This window comes from Nannospalax galili, unplaced genomic scaffold (genome assembly GCF_000622305.1).
Source record: "Nannospalax galili isolate Female #2095 unplaced genomic scaffold, S.galili_v1.0 scaffold612, whole genome shotgun sequence".
NCBI classification, from domain to species: domain Eukaryota; kingdom Metazoa; phylum Chordata; class Mammalia; order Rodentia; family Spalacidae; genus Nannospalax; species Nannospalax galili.
In genome coordinates, this window is record NW_008333388.1 from 1,293,179 (window position 1) to 1,309,721 (window position 16,543).

Genomic DNA, 16,543 nt, shown 5'->3' on the forward strand with positions numbered 1-16,543 from the left:
AGGAGGGGGGAGGGGGGGGAAGGGGGGGAGAAGGAGGAGGATGAGGAGGAGGAGGAGGAGGGGAGGAGGATGATGGGAGGGAGAACAAGGAGGAAGAGGAGGGGGAGGAGGAGGAGGAAGAGGGGGGCATGATGCCCAGTGGTCTGCCGTGTGCCTCTCCAGATGCTGTGGTTCGTGAATGGCTAGACAACATCCCAGAAAAGCCAGTACTGGTGACGTACGAGGTGATAGGTGAAACCACAGAGGTGGCCAGCCGTGGTCTAGAACGTCCTGAGAAGGACCCTGGTGATGACTGTTCTCTGAAAGGCCTGGAGGAACTGGCTCAGGCCAGTCAGCAGCCCCCAGAAGGGGTCACTGATGAGTACCCCGAGCCAGCTGGAGTCCCCCCAGAGATTGGTAATGTGCACCCCAAATCAGGAGGTGGTTCCCATCATGATACAGCACCAGATGAAGGGTCCAAGGCCCCTGCAGAGGTTGGAGAAGGAACCACTGTGGGCCATGGTGTGAGCCTGGGTGTGCTCCCCAGCAGAGTGTCAGCCTCCACGCAGCTCATGAAGGTCCTGCTGGGCTCCAAGCAGGGCCGGCCAAGTAGTTTGCCAGAGGTCTCCAGCGCACTGGCCCAGAGGCTCAGCAGCTCTGCTGAGGCCCTCGTTGCCTGCCTTGCCAGGCTCCACTTCTTTGATGAAGATCTGGGGCCTCTGACTGACAAAGTGAGGCTGGACAAATCCCTTAAGTACCAGGAGCTCCTGAGCATCTCCCAGGACCTGTGGCCTGTGAGTGAGCTTGGGCAAGCCCAGCTGGATATGGGCCTGGGGAGGCTCACCTCACACCAGGTTCTGCAGGGGATGGAGAGCTTCGCGCCCACCTCTCCCTCTGGCATAGATGTCAGCAGTGGCTCTGGGGGCTCAGGCGAGGTCAGTGTACCTTGTGCCATGGATAGCAGCACACTGGTCTCCAAAAGAGTAGAGCTGCCCTTGGAGATCTCCTCCCGAAGACCTGATTCCAGGGTTCAGGGGCACCCAGAGGAGCCAAGTCATTCCGTAGTCTCATCCAGCTCCCAGGCGTGGGCTTGTGCCGCCAGCAGGAAGGAGTCAAAAAGAGGTGGCACGATGCCAACACAGGGTGATGCTCTGGAGGAATTAGTTGAAAACCCAGTGCAGGGAGAGGAGCCGCGATTAGAGGGAGAAGAGACAGAAAGAGAGCAGCCACGACGAGCAGAGGGTGTCCAGAGAGAAGGGCTTCCAGAAGGGGCTGGAGTCAGCAGACAGGGAGCATTAGGGGCTGAGTCCCAGAATGGGGAGGTCTCACCAGAAGATGGCAGAGTGCCAGAAGAGGAAGCAGGAAGAGATGCTGCCTCCACAGACCTGTGTCCCCCAGATCAGAGAGAGGAACCTGCAGATCCCTCTCACCATCTTGATGAGAGGAGCTCACATGTTAGCGAGAGTCAAAATGTCCCCAAATTGGATCCGGTTGGAAAAACTGCCCAGAATGGCTCTGATGGGCTCTAGTCAAGGAGCCAAGGTGACAAATGAGCCCACTGCCCACAGAGTGTCTCTGGATCCTGACCCAATCTGTGTGTCCAAGCTGCTGAAGAAGATAGAGAAGACCTTCATGGCTCACCTGGCTGGAGCCACAGCTGAGCTCCGAGCTTGCTCGAGCCTGCATGACAATGGCCTGCTGGACCAGATGGTGATGGAGTTGGAGCAGGATGTGGGTCAGAGGCTCTAAGCAAGCACTGACAGGGAGCTTCAGAAGATCCAGAGCAGGGCAGGGAGGAGGGCTCCAAGGCCACCCCGGGAAACCCTCAGAGGACGGGCATCCCTGCAGACGGAGCAGCGCAGGTGTTGGCTTCCGGGCCTGCGAAACTTCTCAGCCTTCCCTGGCCAGGGGCCCCTCTCTCTCACCCTGGAGGATGGGCCTAGCCTCAGCACAGCTATAGTGAACAGGCCAGGTTGGACCACTGGGGATGTGTTCTATCCCTGTGAGGCCTGTCAGAGGGAGATGACCCCCATATTCCCTAAGAACACCATGGCAGCCGTCAGTGCACCTGTCAGAAAGGCCTTCGACCTACAGCAAATTCTACAGAGCAAGAAAGCAAGATGTAGGGATGGAGAGGCAGCAGGGGTGGCCTCTGAGAAGATGGGGACGATGCTGCTGCAGGACGAGCTGTGCAAGGAGCTGATGAAGGGCAAGAGCTGAGGTTGGCCCCAGGACCTGGAGTGGATGAGGGAGAGAATGTGGAAGGGAGCCAGAGGCCCAGCAAAGAGGAAGATTCTGGGCTCTTGGAAGTAGAGGGAACTGGGTATTATGAGTCAGAAGAGGATGCAGCCACTGAGAGAGAAGGGAAAATCCACGTCAGTGCTGTGCAAGAAGCCCATCACGGGGAGGAGAACTTGACCAAGAAGGAAGGAACCCTGCACCAGGGCTCCAGGGATGGGGCCACTTTGGAAGCTGTAGGACAGGGTGATGGAGGCCACTCGGTGAAGAGTCAGGAAGCCCCAAGAGGAGGACAGACAGAGGCAGGAGGAGGAAATCAAGGTGAAAAAGAAAATGGCTCTTGGATTAGCTCAGGAGAGAGCCAGAAAGGGGGGCTTCTGAAAACAGCCTCGACCAAGAGGGGATGCCCCATGTCCACCACCAAAGGCCAGGCCCCCAAAGCTGCCATGCAGGTCACGCCTACAGATCTCCATCTCTAGGCAGCTACTCACAGATCTCTCTGAAGGGCTCAGAAGAAAACTGTCCAAGCACAGACCTCAAGGACACCAAAGCTGAGGACAGTGAGGTCTTACATGTGGAGAGGAAAGTAACCACAATGTACCCAGAAAGTTCTACTTCTGAGCAAGAAAGAGATTCCTCAGGCGCAAGGACCCCCGAGCAGGGAACCAGTGAAGGCTATGATGTGGGAGACAAATGTTTGGCCTGTATCCAGGTGGGCCACAGGGCAGATTGCTTTGGCCAGGATGATCTAGATTTCTAGACATCAAATGACAGGCCAGTCATGAATCTGAGGGATGGTCTCATTAATGTATTATCCATAAACCTGAGGGAAGCTCAGGCCACTGGGGACGAACAAGGAACACGGATGAAGATCAAGGACTTGTGAATCTGCCCTGGTGCCGCAGGCCTGTCATCCCATCCACTTGGAAGGCAGAGGCAGAGGATCAAAAGTTCAAACCCTACCTAGGCTGTAGAGTGAGTTCAAAAGTCAGTTTGGGTAACACTATTTCAAGTGCTAGGAATACCATTCAGTGGTAGAGCAGTTGTCTAGCATGTGTAAGGCTCTAAGTTCAAGCTCCAGTGCACCAACAGTAAGAAGGACTTGCCAAGGATAGACCACATATGCTGCCCCTGGGATCTGAACTATCAAGCTTCACTGAGACCTGGGCTCATCCCACAGGCAGTATAGCATAGCCGACCGTGTGGTGTTATCAGAAAAGCTGGCTTTTCTGGATAGAAGTAGCTGTAAATGCACCCGGGGAGTTTCTGTTTGTGTCGGCTTTTTGCAAGCAAGTTGCTGCATCCTTTTTCCTATTGATCTCCTGTTACTTCTCTCCTTGGCCTCTCTGGGCACACTCACCTCATTTGACTCTGAGGTGCTTTTGTGCCAAGGTCTGGAATAGATTTGGTATCTCTGCAGATGTGGATGCTTGGGAAAGGCAGATAAACTCAGGGTTATTGGATAAAGTTTGTTCTCAACTCAAAAGTCCAAGGTTCTCTTCGTCCCCTAGTTCATGCATTTTGTAATGGAAAAACGGAAGGCAAAAGATCCAGAAGAAGCACGAGTGATCTCCCACCATTCCATGACCGTTTGGGGAGCAATTGAATGCAATTCCTTCCATTGTTCTTTGTATAGCATTTATGTACTGCTTTCCTAAATGCTTAAATATGTAAGAATTTATTAATTTATTTTTAAAAAACCTTCATATACCTATATTTGTCTGGTTTGTTTGTTGTTTGTTTGGGACAGGGTCTCATTATGTAGCCCTGGCTGACCTGGAACTCACTATGTAGACGAGGCTGGTCTCAAACTCACAGAGATCCGCCTGCCTCTGCCTCCCTAGTGCCGAAAGGCATGGGCCACCACACTAGGCTGCCTGAAGAATTATCCCTGCTGATTACAGGAAATACCTCACCATTTCCTTATTGTTGACTGTGAACACTCAGGTTTCCTTTTTAAATGTGTGTGTATGGGGGATGTGCATACCAGTGCACGTCCCTACGAAGGCACATGCAGAGGCCAGAGGTTGGTAATAGGATGCTTTCCTCAATCACTTCTCCATATTATTTTTTTATTTATTCATTTTTATTTTCTGTGTATGAGTGTCTTGCCTGCATGTATATAAGTGCACCTGTGTCATACATGCCCATGGAGGCCAGAAGAGGGTGTTGGATCATCTGGAACTGTCAGTTTTTAACTGCCATGTGGGTGTTGGGAACCAAACCTTGGTCCTCTGCAAGAGCAACCAGTGCCCTAACCACTGAACAATCTCTCCAGCCCCATCCACATTATTTTTTAAGACAGTTCTCTCACTAAACCTGGAGCTCACTGTCTCAGCTAGAGTGGCTGACCAACAAAGTCCCCCAGGATCAGCCCGTCTCCATCTCCCTTGCACTGGGGTTACTGACATCACACACCCAGCTTTTTATGAAGGTTCTGGGGATCCAAATTCAGGTCAACATGCTTGCACAGCAAGCACTTTACACATTGTGCCATTCTCCCCAACCCATTTTTATTGCTGAAAATGGTCTTACCGTGTAGCCTGGGCAGCTTGGAACTTGCTTTGTAGCCTAGACTGGCCTGAAACTTGAGATTCTATTGCCTCAGCCTCCCCAGCACGGGGATTACAGGTATGTGCCACCACAAACACTGCAGTTTCCATTATCTTGTTCTTAAAATTTTGCTTCCAGATTGGGTACAGTAGTGCACACTTGTGATCCCAGCACTTAGGGGGTTGAGGCAGGAAGACTGCCACAAATTCAAGGCCTGTCTGGTCTTCATAGTGAGTTTAAGCCCAGCCTGGGACACACAGAAAAACCCCAGCTCAAAAAACCCAACCAACCAACCAAGCAAACTCATTTTGGCTTATTGGGAAAAGGTTCCTGACGCCAAGCTGCAAGACTTGAGTTTGATCTCTGGGACCCATGTGGTGGAAGGAGAGAAGTGATTTCATTAAGTTATCCTCTGACCCCTACACGGGGCCATGGCACACACTCATGCTCTCACACATACACATAATAAATAAATAAGTGTAATGCGCATTTTTTTTAAAAAGTGGATGTTGGAAAGGTGTAAGACCTGGGGTTTAAGGACCCAGGCTCGAGTTGAGGGATCACATGTCAGTTTCAACACCTGGGAAGTAGGCTGGCCAATGTTGCCTCCATGCACTGCTGTGGAAACATATGAGCAGATCTAAGAGACACCATCACATGTACATTGGGAGTTCTCAACACGTTAGCTGTGGCTATAGCGTGTTCAGTGCCTATGATGCACTGGGTAGGATACTGGACCTTTCACAGAAGTGAGCCTGTTTAATTTTCCCAGCACATCTGTCAGGTAGACAAATAGGTATCCTCGTGTCCATTTCACAAATGAAGCAACTGAGGCGTACAGAAGATAAGAAACTTGCCTAGATAGCTGCCAAACCAGGATCGCAACAGAGATATCTCATGCTCAAAGTCCACGTCATTTCCATTGTGTCTTTTTTATTTTCTTTCCTTTCAATCCAGTTTGTGTGAATAAGTAACTTAACTAAAGGCGGTGAACACTTTGTTTAAAGTAAAGTCAGTGGGATTCTTTTGGCTGAACTGATTGCATTCCCCACCCAGTAATGTTCTACTTGAGGGCAAGTATCAGGAGTTGCCAATCCCTGGTTCCACGAAGCCCAGGATCAAGCTGAACACTTATCTTTCCATAAGATTCTCTGAGTTACACACTCACCTGCTTTAAACCCACAAAGATTTCTGCCTTTTATACTTAAAAAATCTGTTGTTAATGGACAACCTGAACATTTTTTCTCACTCGGATAAGGAGTTTGGTGGCCTTGGCTAAGACAGGGACCTTAGTATCTCCTCCCCATCCCTCTCACTATGGCAACCACACTGCACTGGCCTCTACTGCAAAGCATCTCTTGGGAAGGCAGAATTCCTATAGCCTCAGCTGACTCCCAAATTAAAACTTGGGTATCTGTCACCCAAATGCTCCCCAAGTGCTTACAATGTCCATGGCAACCCCAAACTTTTCCAGCCTTGAACAGTGGGGGAGGGGATCAAGTCTTCTACCCTACCCTTATTGTCCAGTTGTTGGAGATCAGAGATTCTAGCCCACAAGGACCACCTTCCAGTAGCTGGCAGCCAAATCCCCATGTCTAACCCACACCTAGGGACTGGCTTTATTTGGTCTGGTTAGGACTCCTTTATAATGCCAGCTTTGTGGAGCCCAACTTTCCATCAAATTGACCAGTCCAGTATCCATCTGATAAGTCTTCCCTGGAGAAGTGGCCACAGTGCTCTATAAGCAGCTGGGACCAGGCCCCAGGCCTTCTCCATGTTTTAATATCTCTCATTCAGAAGCAAGAGAAACCTTCAAAGAATAAAGTCAATGACAGATCGGCTCCCTGGACACGCAGACCATGCACCCCTCCCCTGCAGGCTATGCCTTCCTCTTCACCAAATACTGACCCCCAAATCCTCCCATAAACAGGCTTCATTGCCACCAGTGCTCACTCATGCGACCAGGGGCAACACTCTTACACGCACACATGGGCACACAGTCATCTACTCATACACATGCACACACATGGATGCTTTCACATGCACACATACACGCTCACACACATATACAAGGTCATCCAGTCACACACATGCACAAACACATTCACACATATACAGAGGTCGGCTTCCTTGCTCTCCCTCATTACATGATCTGCACAAGGGACAGTGTGGGTCAGCCAGAGTCAGTTTCTCGCTCCACTTTGTCTCCTGGGAGGCAATTAGGTGGGTAAAGATTACTCTCCAGCCCTGACCCTGTCCCAACCCCCGTGTCCAGAGCCCAGCTGGCAGCTCAAATGACTGGGGCCTCTGTAAAGACCAGTTGAGACAGGACACAGAGATCTGGGCTTCTAGGTCCCTGAGCTCATTCTTAGGCACCAATCAAACCACCTCAAGCACAGTGATCCAACCTCGTTGTCCGACTTCCACCAGGCCTAACTTCTTGGTGTAGCAGCCTGGTCTGTCCATGGTTGTCCTACTCCAGGCCTGGTGGTGTGTCCTCATGGACACATCACTGTTGCTCAAGAAATCTCTTGAAACAGATTTGCAGACTCAACTTGGTCCTCACCAGTACCACACATCGCTCTGAGAGAAACATCTAGTCATGCTGCTGTAACCTGGAACCCGCCAAGACCAGTTAAGCCCCCAGAGTCAAGGCCAAGTGCTGAAAGCTTTAGTGAGATGGAACTGTGGGCTTGTTCAGGCTGGCTCCATTCCCCTTCCCTGTCCTCCCTCGGTACCTCTTCTTCCCCCTCCCTCCTTCTCTCTATACTGCTGTATCAGTGGGATGTAGGCTCAGTTCCCAAACTGAAGTTGCCCGTGGGGGAGCAGATGTGTGGGCCACAGGCTGCACTCTGGGAGCAGAACCCCTCCCTACCCAGAGCCCACCTTCTCACCTTTGCCTGGGCTCAGTGCTCACTTCTCTAAAGAGTACTTTGTCTCATCTTGGGCCAGCACCTCAGATACATGCTAGCTTAGTCTTCAGGACTGTGACTTGGGCACAGAAGCCCCAGGCTCGCTCTGTCTGGGCAACAGGCCTGTGCTCTGCAGCATTCTTGGCTTGTGCTACATCTGGCTGCTGCAGTCTCAGGAAGGCTTTGGCCTTGGGCCCTGTGCAGGGAGAAGCACTTAGGCCTCTCTCTGAGCCCAGCACCCAAGCTCTCTTTACCAATCTGGGATATGAGACCTTTGCTCTGTGGGACACATGATCTTTGGATCCTTCCCTAGGACCAGCACAAATACTTATGGAAGGATCACTGTTCCATTGTACTGTTGGAGAGGCTGGAGCTGGAATCAGGATACCTTCCAAGAGAGACACATGGCTGCAGGGAAGTGGGGCCATGACTCCCTTTCCTGGCTTTTGATTCTTCTATGCAACCCAGAAAGAATGGGATTGCTTCCCGCACTCCAGGCTGACTCAAGAGTACCCTACCTCCAGGCACAGGATGAACTGGGTAACTTCTCAAATCAATCATGCAGTTCCAGCCAGGACAAAGCCGGGGGACAGACACTCACTGGGTGTAGAGACGGAAGGTGGTGTGACTCATTTTCTGGGACAAGCCAGAGCTCCACATCCTACTTTGTTCTGTCCCAACACATGAGGTTGTCCTAACCAAGGACGCAGGCCCAGCAGGATATGTAATTGTAAACAATGTTAGCGACTAGGGTGAAGAGAAAGCTGTACAGCAACTTTCTTCTGTCCCAAGGAGCTAAAGTTGGCCCTTCTCCTCTTTCCTGCCTCAGCCCTCCAAGCACACTTGAGCTCCCTTTGAGCACTTCAGGATGAGGCTATGGTAGCTCACACCTGTTATTCCAGAACTTGGGAGGTGGAGGCTGAAAGATGACCAAAAGTCTGAAGCCAGTCTGGGCTACACAGTGAGTTCCTGGCTAGCCTGAGCAATAGATCAAGACCTTGTTTCAAAAAATGTGATGATGATGATGATGCTGCTGACAGTGATGATGATGACGGTGGCAGTGATGATAGCAATGATGGTGCTAATGACGATGATGATGGTAGTGATGATGATGGTGGTGGTGATGATGATGATGCTGGTGATGGTGGTGGTGGTGATGATGGTGGTGGTGGTGATGATGATGATGGTGGTGATGGTGGGGGTGGTGGTGGTGGTGGTGGTGATGGTGGTGATGATGATGGTGGTGATGATGATGGTGGTGATGATGATGGTGGTGATGATGATGGTGGTGATGATGATGGTGGTGATGATGATGGTGGTGATGATGATGGTGGTGATGATGATGGTGGTGATGATGATGGTGGTGATGATGATGGTGGTGATGATGATGGTGGTGATGATGATGGTGGTGATGATGATGGTGGTGATGATGATGGTGGTGATGATGATGGTGGTGATGATGATGGTGGTGATGATGATGGTGGTGATGATGATGGTGGTGATGATGATGGTGGTGATGATGATGGTGGTGATGATGATGGTGGTGATGATGATGGTGGTGATGATGATGGTGGTGATGATGATGGTGGTGATGATGATGGTGGTGATGATGATGGTGGTGATGATGATGGTGGTGATGATGATGGTGGTGATGATGATGGTGGTGATGATGATGGTGGTGATGATGATGGTGGTGATGATGATGGTGGTGATGATGATGGTGGTGATGATGATGGTGGTGATGATGATGGTGGTGATGATGATGGTGGTGATGATGATGGTGGTGATGATGATGGTGGTGATGATGATGGTGGTGATGATGATGGTGGTGATGATGATGGTGGTGATGATGATGGTGGTGATGATGATGGTGGTGATGATGATGGTGGTGATGATGATGGTGGTGATGATGATGGTGGTGATGATGATGGTGGTGATGATGATGGTGGTGATGATGATGGTGGTGATGATGATGGTGGTGATGATGATGGTGGTGATGATGATGGTGGTGATGATGATGGTGGTGATGATGATGGTGGTGATGATGATGGTGGTGATGATGATGGTGGTGATGATGATGGTGGTGATGATGATGGTGGTGATGATGATGGTGGTGATGATGATGGTGGTGATGATGATGGTGGTGATGATGATGGTGGTGATGATGATGGTGGTGATGATGATGGTGGTGATGATGATGGTGGTGATGATGATGGTGGTGATGATGATGGTGGTGATGATGATGGTGGTGATGATGATGGTGGTGATGATGATGGTGGTGATGATGATGGTGGTGATGATGATGGTGGTGATGATGATGGTGGTGATGATGATGGTGGTGATGATGATGGTGGTGATGATGATGGTGGTGATGATGATGGTGGTGATGATGATGGTGGTGATGATGATGGTGGTGATGATGATGGTGGTGATGATGATGGTGGTGATGATGATGGTGGTGATGATGATGGTGGTGATGATGATGGTGGTGATGATGATGGTGGTGATGATGATGGTGGTGATGATGATGGTGGTGATGATGATGGTGGTGATGATGATGGTGGTGATGATGATGGTGGTGATGATGATGGTGGTGATGATGATGGTGGTGATGATGATGGTGGTGATGATGATGGTGGTGATGATGATGGTGGTGATGATGATGGTGGTGATGATGATGGTGGTGATGATGATGGTGGTGATGATGATGGTGGTGATGATGATGGTGGTGATGATGATGGTGGTGATGATGATGGTGGTGATGATGATGGTGGTGATGATGATGGTGGTGATGATGATGGTGGTGATGATGATGGTGGTGATGATGATGGTGGTGATGATGATGGTGGTGATGATGATGGTGGTGATGATGATGGTGGTGATGATGATGGTGGTGATGATGATGGTGGTGATGATGATGGTGGTGATGATGATGGTGGTGATGATGATGGTGGTGATGATGATGGTGGTGATGATGATGGTGGTGATGATGATGGTGGTGATGATGATGGTGGTGATGATGATGGTGGTGATGATGATGGTGGTGATGATGATGGTGGTGATGATGATGGTGGTGATGATGATGGTGGTGATGATGATGGTGGTGATGATGATGGTGGTGATGATGATGGTGGTGATGATGATGGTGGTGATGATGATGGTGGTGATGATGATGGTGGTGATGATGATGGTGGTGATGATGATGGTGGTGATGATGATGGTGGTGATGATGATGGTGGTGATGATGATGGTGGTGATGATGATGGTGGTGATGATGATGGTGGTGATGATGATGGTGGTGATGATGATGGTGGTGATGATGATGGTGGTGATGATGATGGTGGTGATGATGATGGTGGTGATGATGATGGTGGTGATGATGATGGTGGTGATGATGATGGTGGTGATGATGATGGTGGTGATGATGATGGTGGTGATGATGATGGTGGTGATGATGATGGTGGTGATGATGATGGTGGTGATGATGATGGTGGTGATGATGATGGTGGTGATGATGATGGTGGTGATGATGATGGTGGTGATGATGATGGTGGTGATGATGATGGTGGTGATGATGATGGTGGTGATGATGATGGTGGTGATGATGATGGTGGTGATGATGATGGTGGTGATGATGATGGTGGTGATGATGATGGTGGTGATGATGATGGTGGTGATGATGATGGTGGTGATGATGATGGTGGTGATGATGATGGTGGTGATGATGATGGTGGTGATGATGATGGTGGTGATGATGATGGTGGTGATGATGATGGTGGTGATGATGATGGTGGTGATGATGATGGTGGTGATGATGATGGTGGTGATGATGATGGTGGTGATGATGATGGTGGTGATGATGATGGTGGTGATGATGATGGTGGTGATGATGATGGTGGTGATGATGATGGTGGTGATGATGATGGTGGTGATGATGATGGTGGTGATGATGATGGTGGTGATGATGATGGTGGTGATGATGATGGTGGTGATGATGATGGTGGTGATGATGATGGTGGTGATGATGATGGTGGTGATGATGATGGTGGTGATGATGATGGTGGTGATGATGATGGTGGTGATGATGATGGTGGTGATGATGATGGTGGTGATGATGATGGTGGTGATGATGATGGTGGTGATGATGATGGTGGTGATGATGATGGTGGTGATGATGATGGTGGTGATGATGATGGTGGTGATGATGATGGTGGTGATGATGATGGTGGTGATGATGATGGTGGTGATGATGATGGTGGTGATGATGATGGTGGTGATGATGATGGTGGTGATGATGATGGTGGTGATGATGATGGTGGTGATGATGATGGTGGTGATGATGATGGTGGTGATGATGATGGTGGTGATGATGATGGTGGTGATGATGATGGTGGTGATGATGATGGTGGTGATGATGATGGTGGTGATGATGATGGTGGTGATGATGATGGTGGTGATGATGATGGTGGTGATGATGATGGTGGTGATGATGATGGTGGTGATGATGATGGTGGTGATGATGATGGTGGTGATGATGATGGTGGTGATGATGATGGTGGTGATGATGATGGTGGTGATGATGATGGTGGTGATGATGATGGTGGTGATGATGATGGTGGTGATGATGATGGTGGTGATGATGATGGTGGTGATGATGATGGTGGTGATGATGATGGTGGTGATGATGATGGTGGTGATGATGATGGTGGTGATGATGATGGTGGTGATGATGATGGTGGTGATGATGATGGTGGTGATGATGATGGTGGTGATGATGATGGTGGTGATGATGATGGTGGTGATGATGATGGTGGTGATGATGATGGTGGTGATGATGATGGTGGTGATGATGATGGTGGTGATGATGATGGTGGTGATGATGATGGTGGTGATGATGATGGTGGTGATGATGATGGTGGTGATGATGATGGTGGTGATGATGATGGTGGTGATGATGATGGTGGTGATGATGATGGTGGTGATGATGATGGTGGTGATGATGATGGTGGTGATGATGATGGTGGTGATGATGATGGTGGTGATGATGATGGTGGTGATGATGATGGTGGTGATGATGATGGTGGTGATGATGATGGTGGTGATGATGATGGTGGTGATGATGATGGTGGTGATGATGATGGTGGTGATGATGATGGTGGTGATGATGATGGTGGTGATGATGATGGTGGTGATGATGATGGTGGTGATGATGATGGTGGTGATGATGATGGTGGTGATGATGATGGTGGTGATGATGATGGTGGTGATGATGATGGTGGTGATGATGATGGTGGTGGTGATGATGGTGGTGGTGGTGATGGTGGTGGTGATGATGAGAGTGGTGATGATTTTGATGATGGTGGTGGTGGCAATGATGATGGTGATGATGGTGATGATGATGGTGGTGGTGATGATGGTGGCAGTGATGATAACGATGATGATGATAGTGGTGGTGGCGATGATGATGATGATGATAGATGAAGTTTTGAATGTTAGCATTGAGGATGAGAAGCTTTGTACAGGACAAACTACAGTCTGTTCCCTCCTGGGGATGGAGAGCTTTGCCACTGTGATAATGTTAGATAATGTCAGGTTCATCCTGGACTGAAGCACAGTTCTATGCCAGGTCATGTGGCAGCAACTGAGGATGCAGAGAGGAAGCCAGAGCCTGATGTCCGCCTTCTTATATACACATGAACTAGAGTCCCCACCCTACATTAACCGGTTAGAAGCCCTACTTCCTGACCCATATGTGGTCCTGATCTTGGTGCCCGTGGTGATGGCTGATGGTACAAATGGTGATAGTTGAGAAACTGAGGTGTGGTAGAGGTGGACTCAACAGCAACCCAGACCACAGCACCCAAAATGTTGGTTGCCAGAGGTTTTGGACAGTTGGCAGTGGGGTATGGCTGCTGCAGAAGGCAAAGCTGGAGCTGAGGTCCATGGACATGGCTGAGGCTGGGCTGAGGGTCTATGGTCTGGAGGTGACCCCCATGAGGAGAAACCATAGATAAATCATAAGGCCTTCGTGTATGGATGTACGCACGTGTCTGCGCATGTCTATGTGTGTATGTTTGTGGCCCAGTGTATATGTGCATGAGGATCGGGGGGCTCAGTGGGTAGTGGGTGCTGGGCAGAAAAGGAGCTGAGATTCTCCAAAGTGCTCCAAAGTGAGGTAGGACTCTGTTGACCCCCAGGTGGTGACCTAGAGCCGTTCTGGAAGGGAAGGCCTGGGTGAGGAGAGGTGGGAACAGGAATTTGAGACTCTGTCTCCTACACTTCCAAAGGTGACATGGAGCTCAGCTGAGGAAGCACAGGGAACTGGAGTCCTGTTAGTGACCTCTCCTTGTGGCCCAGGCAGGGTAAGACTCCTCCCAGACAGCTGGTCATCAAAGCCCTGGCCCAAAGACCCACTACTACATCTGCTAAACATAGTCACACAGGAACACCTAAGAATCTGCTAGCAGTTGAGGCTCCTGCCGGGCTGCACTTGGCCTCTGGAGGGGAATCACCAAGGCAGGAAGTTGAACTGGGGACTTCCAGGATCCCAGGGAGGGTCCATAGCAAGGGGTGGGCTGTCCTTCTTTCCACAGTTCCGCCTGACAGAAGACTTGAAGCCCCTTCTTCCTGGGAGGACTCAGCCCCCTTCTCAGCTCTGGTTGCTGAGGATTCCCAAGACCCCTGTGCTTAGCAGCCATAAGACAAGGAGGCAGAGTGGGGAAGGATGCCATGACATCTTGGGACATCCTGACACACTGCCTCCTGAGCTGGTGACCCGGAGCCTTTGGAAGTGCCCTGCTGGCAGCTCTCCAGTCCTCAAAGAGGGCCACAATTCTGTTTTCTACCCTGTAACTGGAGCTTACGAACCCTAGCAGCTTCCTTTAAGAGATTAGTAAGAGCATGGAGGCCCAGAGAGTTCACACCCCGGCCCAAGGTCACACAGCAATCCCATGCAGAGCCAGGCAGAAGGAACCAGATTCTCCTGATCTGCAGGTTCCACGGGGCATGAGATCTAGCTTCCTCCCTGCTCAGGTGTGGGGTGCAGCCAGGCAGGGAGGACAGCATCCCAGCCTAATTAAACACTGTAGAAGAGCAGAGACATGGGGGGCGTGCTCAGAGATTAGTGCCCCCTCCATAGATCATAGACATGCCAAGGACATAATAAATAATCTGCCCTAAGGTTTTAAAGGTAAAAATCAGCAAACCATTAATAATGTCCCTGGAACCATACATCACACTGAAGTCTTCCCATTACGCACTCCTGAAGCCGATGCTAGCATCTTCTCTGTGGTCCTTCCCCTCCCCCGCCAAGTGTGTTCTGCTGGAGCATGGGAGCCCCTCCCCTGCAGCCTGCTGCGCAGAAAGCTAGGCTGGAAAGCCCTTTCAGGTTTACCAGCCATTCCAAGCGCCTTAGGTGTGTGACCATGGAGAGAAGGAGACAGAAGTGTGCACATTCTTTTCTTAGAATACCCACATCCCCTGCTTCCACATCCCCTTCTAAGGGGTGGATAGAGCTAGAAGTCAAAGCTCCTCCCCCAGCTTTGAGCAGGAATAACCCTGGGCCTATCTCTCAGAGACAAGGGCTTTAATTAATTGACAGTAGGGTCACTCTAGATAGAAGTACTGATGGCTGCATTCCTCCATGCACCATTCCCTGCAGCTAGGGGGGCACTAGGTGGACAGTGGGCACTGGGTCTCAGGTTCCCCACACTTGGGTGCACTGGCTGTGTTTTAGACTTTGAGAGTGAACTAAACTCAAAATTGGAGGAAGGAGAGAGGGAAGCTAGGGGGTGATGCTGGGATCCTGATCAGCAGATCAGAGTGCTGGTGACTTAATTTGTGACATGGATTTGGTGACAGTCAGGTGGAGATATTGGGGCGTTACATTGGATCCCTCCTCTAGCACAGGTTGGGAGACCTTGACCATCACAGTGCCACTCACCTGTCATTCACTTCCTCAGTGACAGAGGAGAAAAGCCAACACACTGCAGGTCTTTGTGGGTGGCATGTGCCACTCACTGTCCCTAGGCTAATCTTTGAAAGGCTCAAGACTGAGGGGTTCCTGTCATTGTCAGCAAAAATGGTTTCTTGGTGAAGAATTCCACAGATAGAAGATTTCAGAGCTCCCTCCTTGTTGTTTTCTAGAATGGCCCCCTAGAAGATGCCAGGACCCCAAGGACATGCGTTTAGAGGTCAGTTCTTTCACTATAAACTGGATGCTCCTACACTCCTCCAAGTTGATTCTTCACCTACAATGCTGGAAAGCTCCTCCCAGCTCTGAGTTATTGGGCTTTGTCATTTCCCTAGGTGCTGCACCGTTACGGGATGCTGGGACTCTGTGCGAGCTCTGGGAATCCTGGTCCAGAGCCTAGGCTCTACCAGCTACAGCCTGCCTTCACTGTGGTATCCTGTCTGTGGCTCAGGGTCTTCTGTTTTATGAAGCCCCACCTGGTATTCTTTGACTTTCAGAATGGGCCAGAGTAGAAGCAAGACAAAGACCGTGTTATGGTTTGAGTATGAAATGTTCCCACAGGTTCAGTGTTTAAACACCTGGTCCCCAGCTGGTGGCACTATTTGGGGAGGTTGTGGGACCTTTAGGGGGTGGGGCTTGACTGATGGAGGTGGGTCACTGGGGGTGAGCCTTTGAGGCCAGTTCAGATTTGGGTCCCATTTCTCTGCTTTCTGGTGGACTGCTAGGACATGACCAGTGCCATATACTCTCCCTGACAAGGAACGAGTTGCTCCTGATGCCATGTCTTCCTGCCACAATGGATGAAACACCCTGAAATGGGGAGCCAAATCGATCCTTCCTCCACTAAGTGCCTTCTGTCAGGTACTTTGTTACCGCAGTGCAGAAAGAA

The 16,543-nt window shown here is 50.2% G+C and overlaps 1 protein-coding gene across 1 annotated transcript in view; it reads left to right on the forward strand.

Moving 5' to 3' along the window:
• Rp1l1 (RP1 like 1) overlaps positions 1-2,977 on the forward strand; it is a 14,612-nt gene extending 11,635 nt beyond the window's left edge. Inside the window, 4 exon segments of the mRNA XM_029561103.1 lie at positions 97-1,462; positions 1,464-2,140; positions 2,143-2,580; positions 2,583-2,977. Of these exon segments, the coding sequence (XP_029416963.1) occupies positions 97-1,462; positions 1,464-2,140; positions 2,143-2,580; positions 2,583-2,977 (2,876 nt within the window).
• Positions 2,978-16,543: the final 13,566 nt, after the last annotated feature.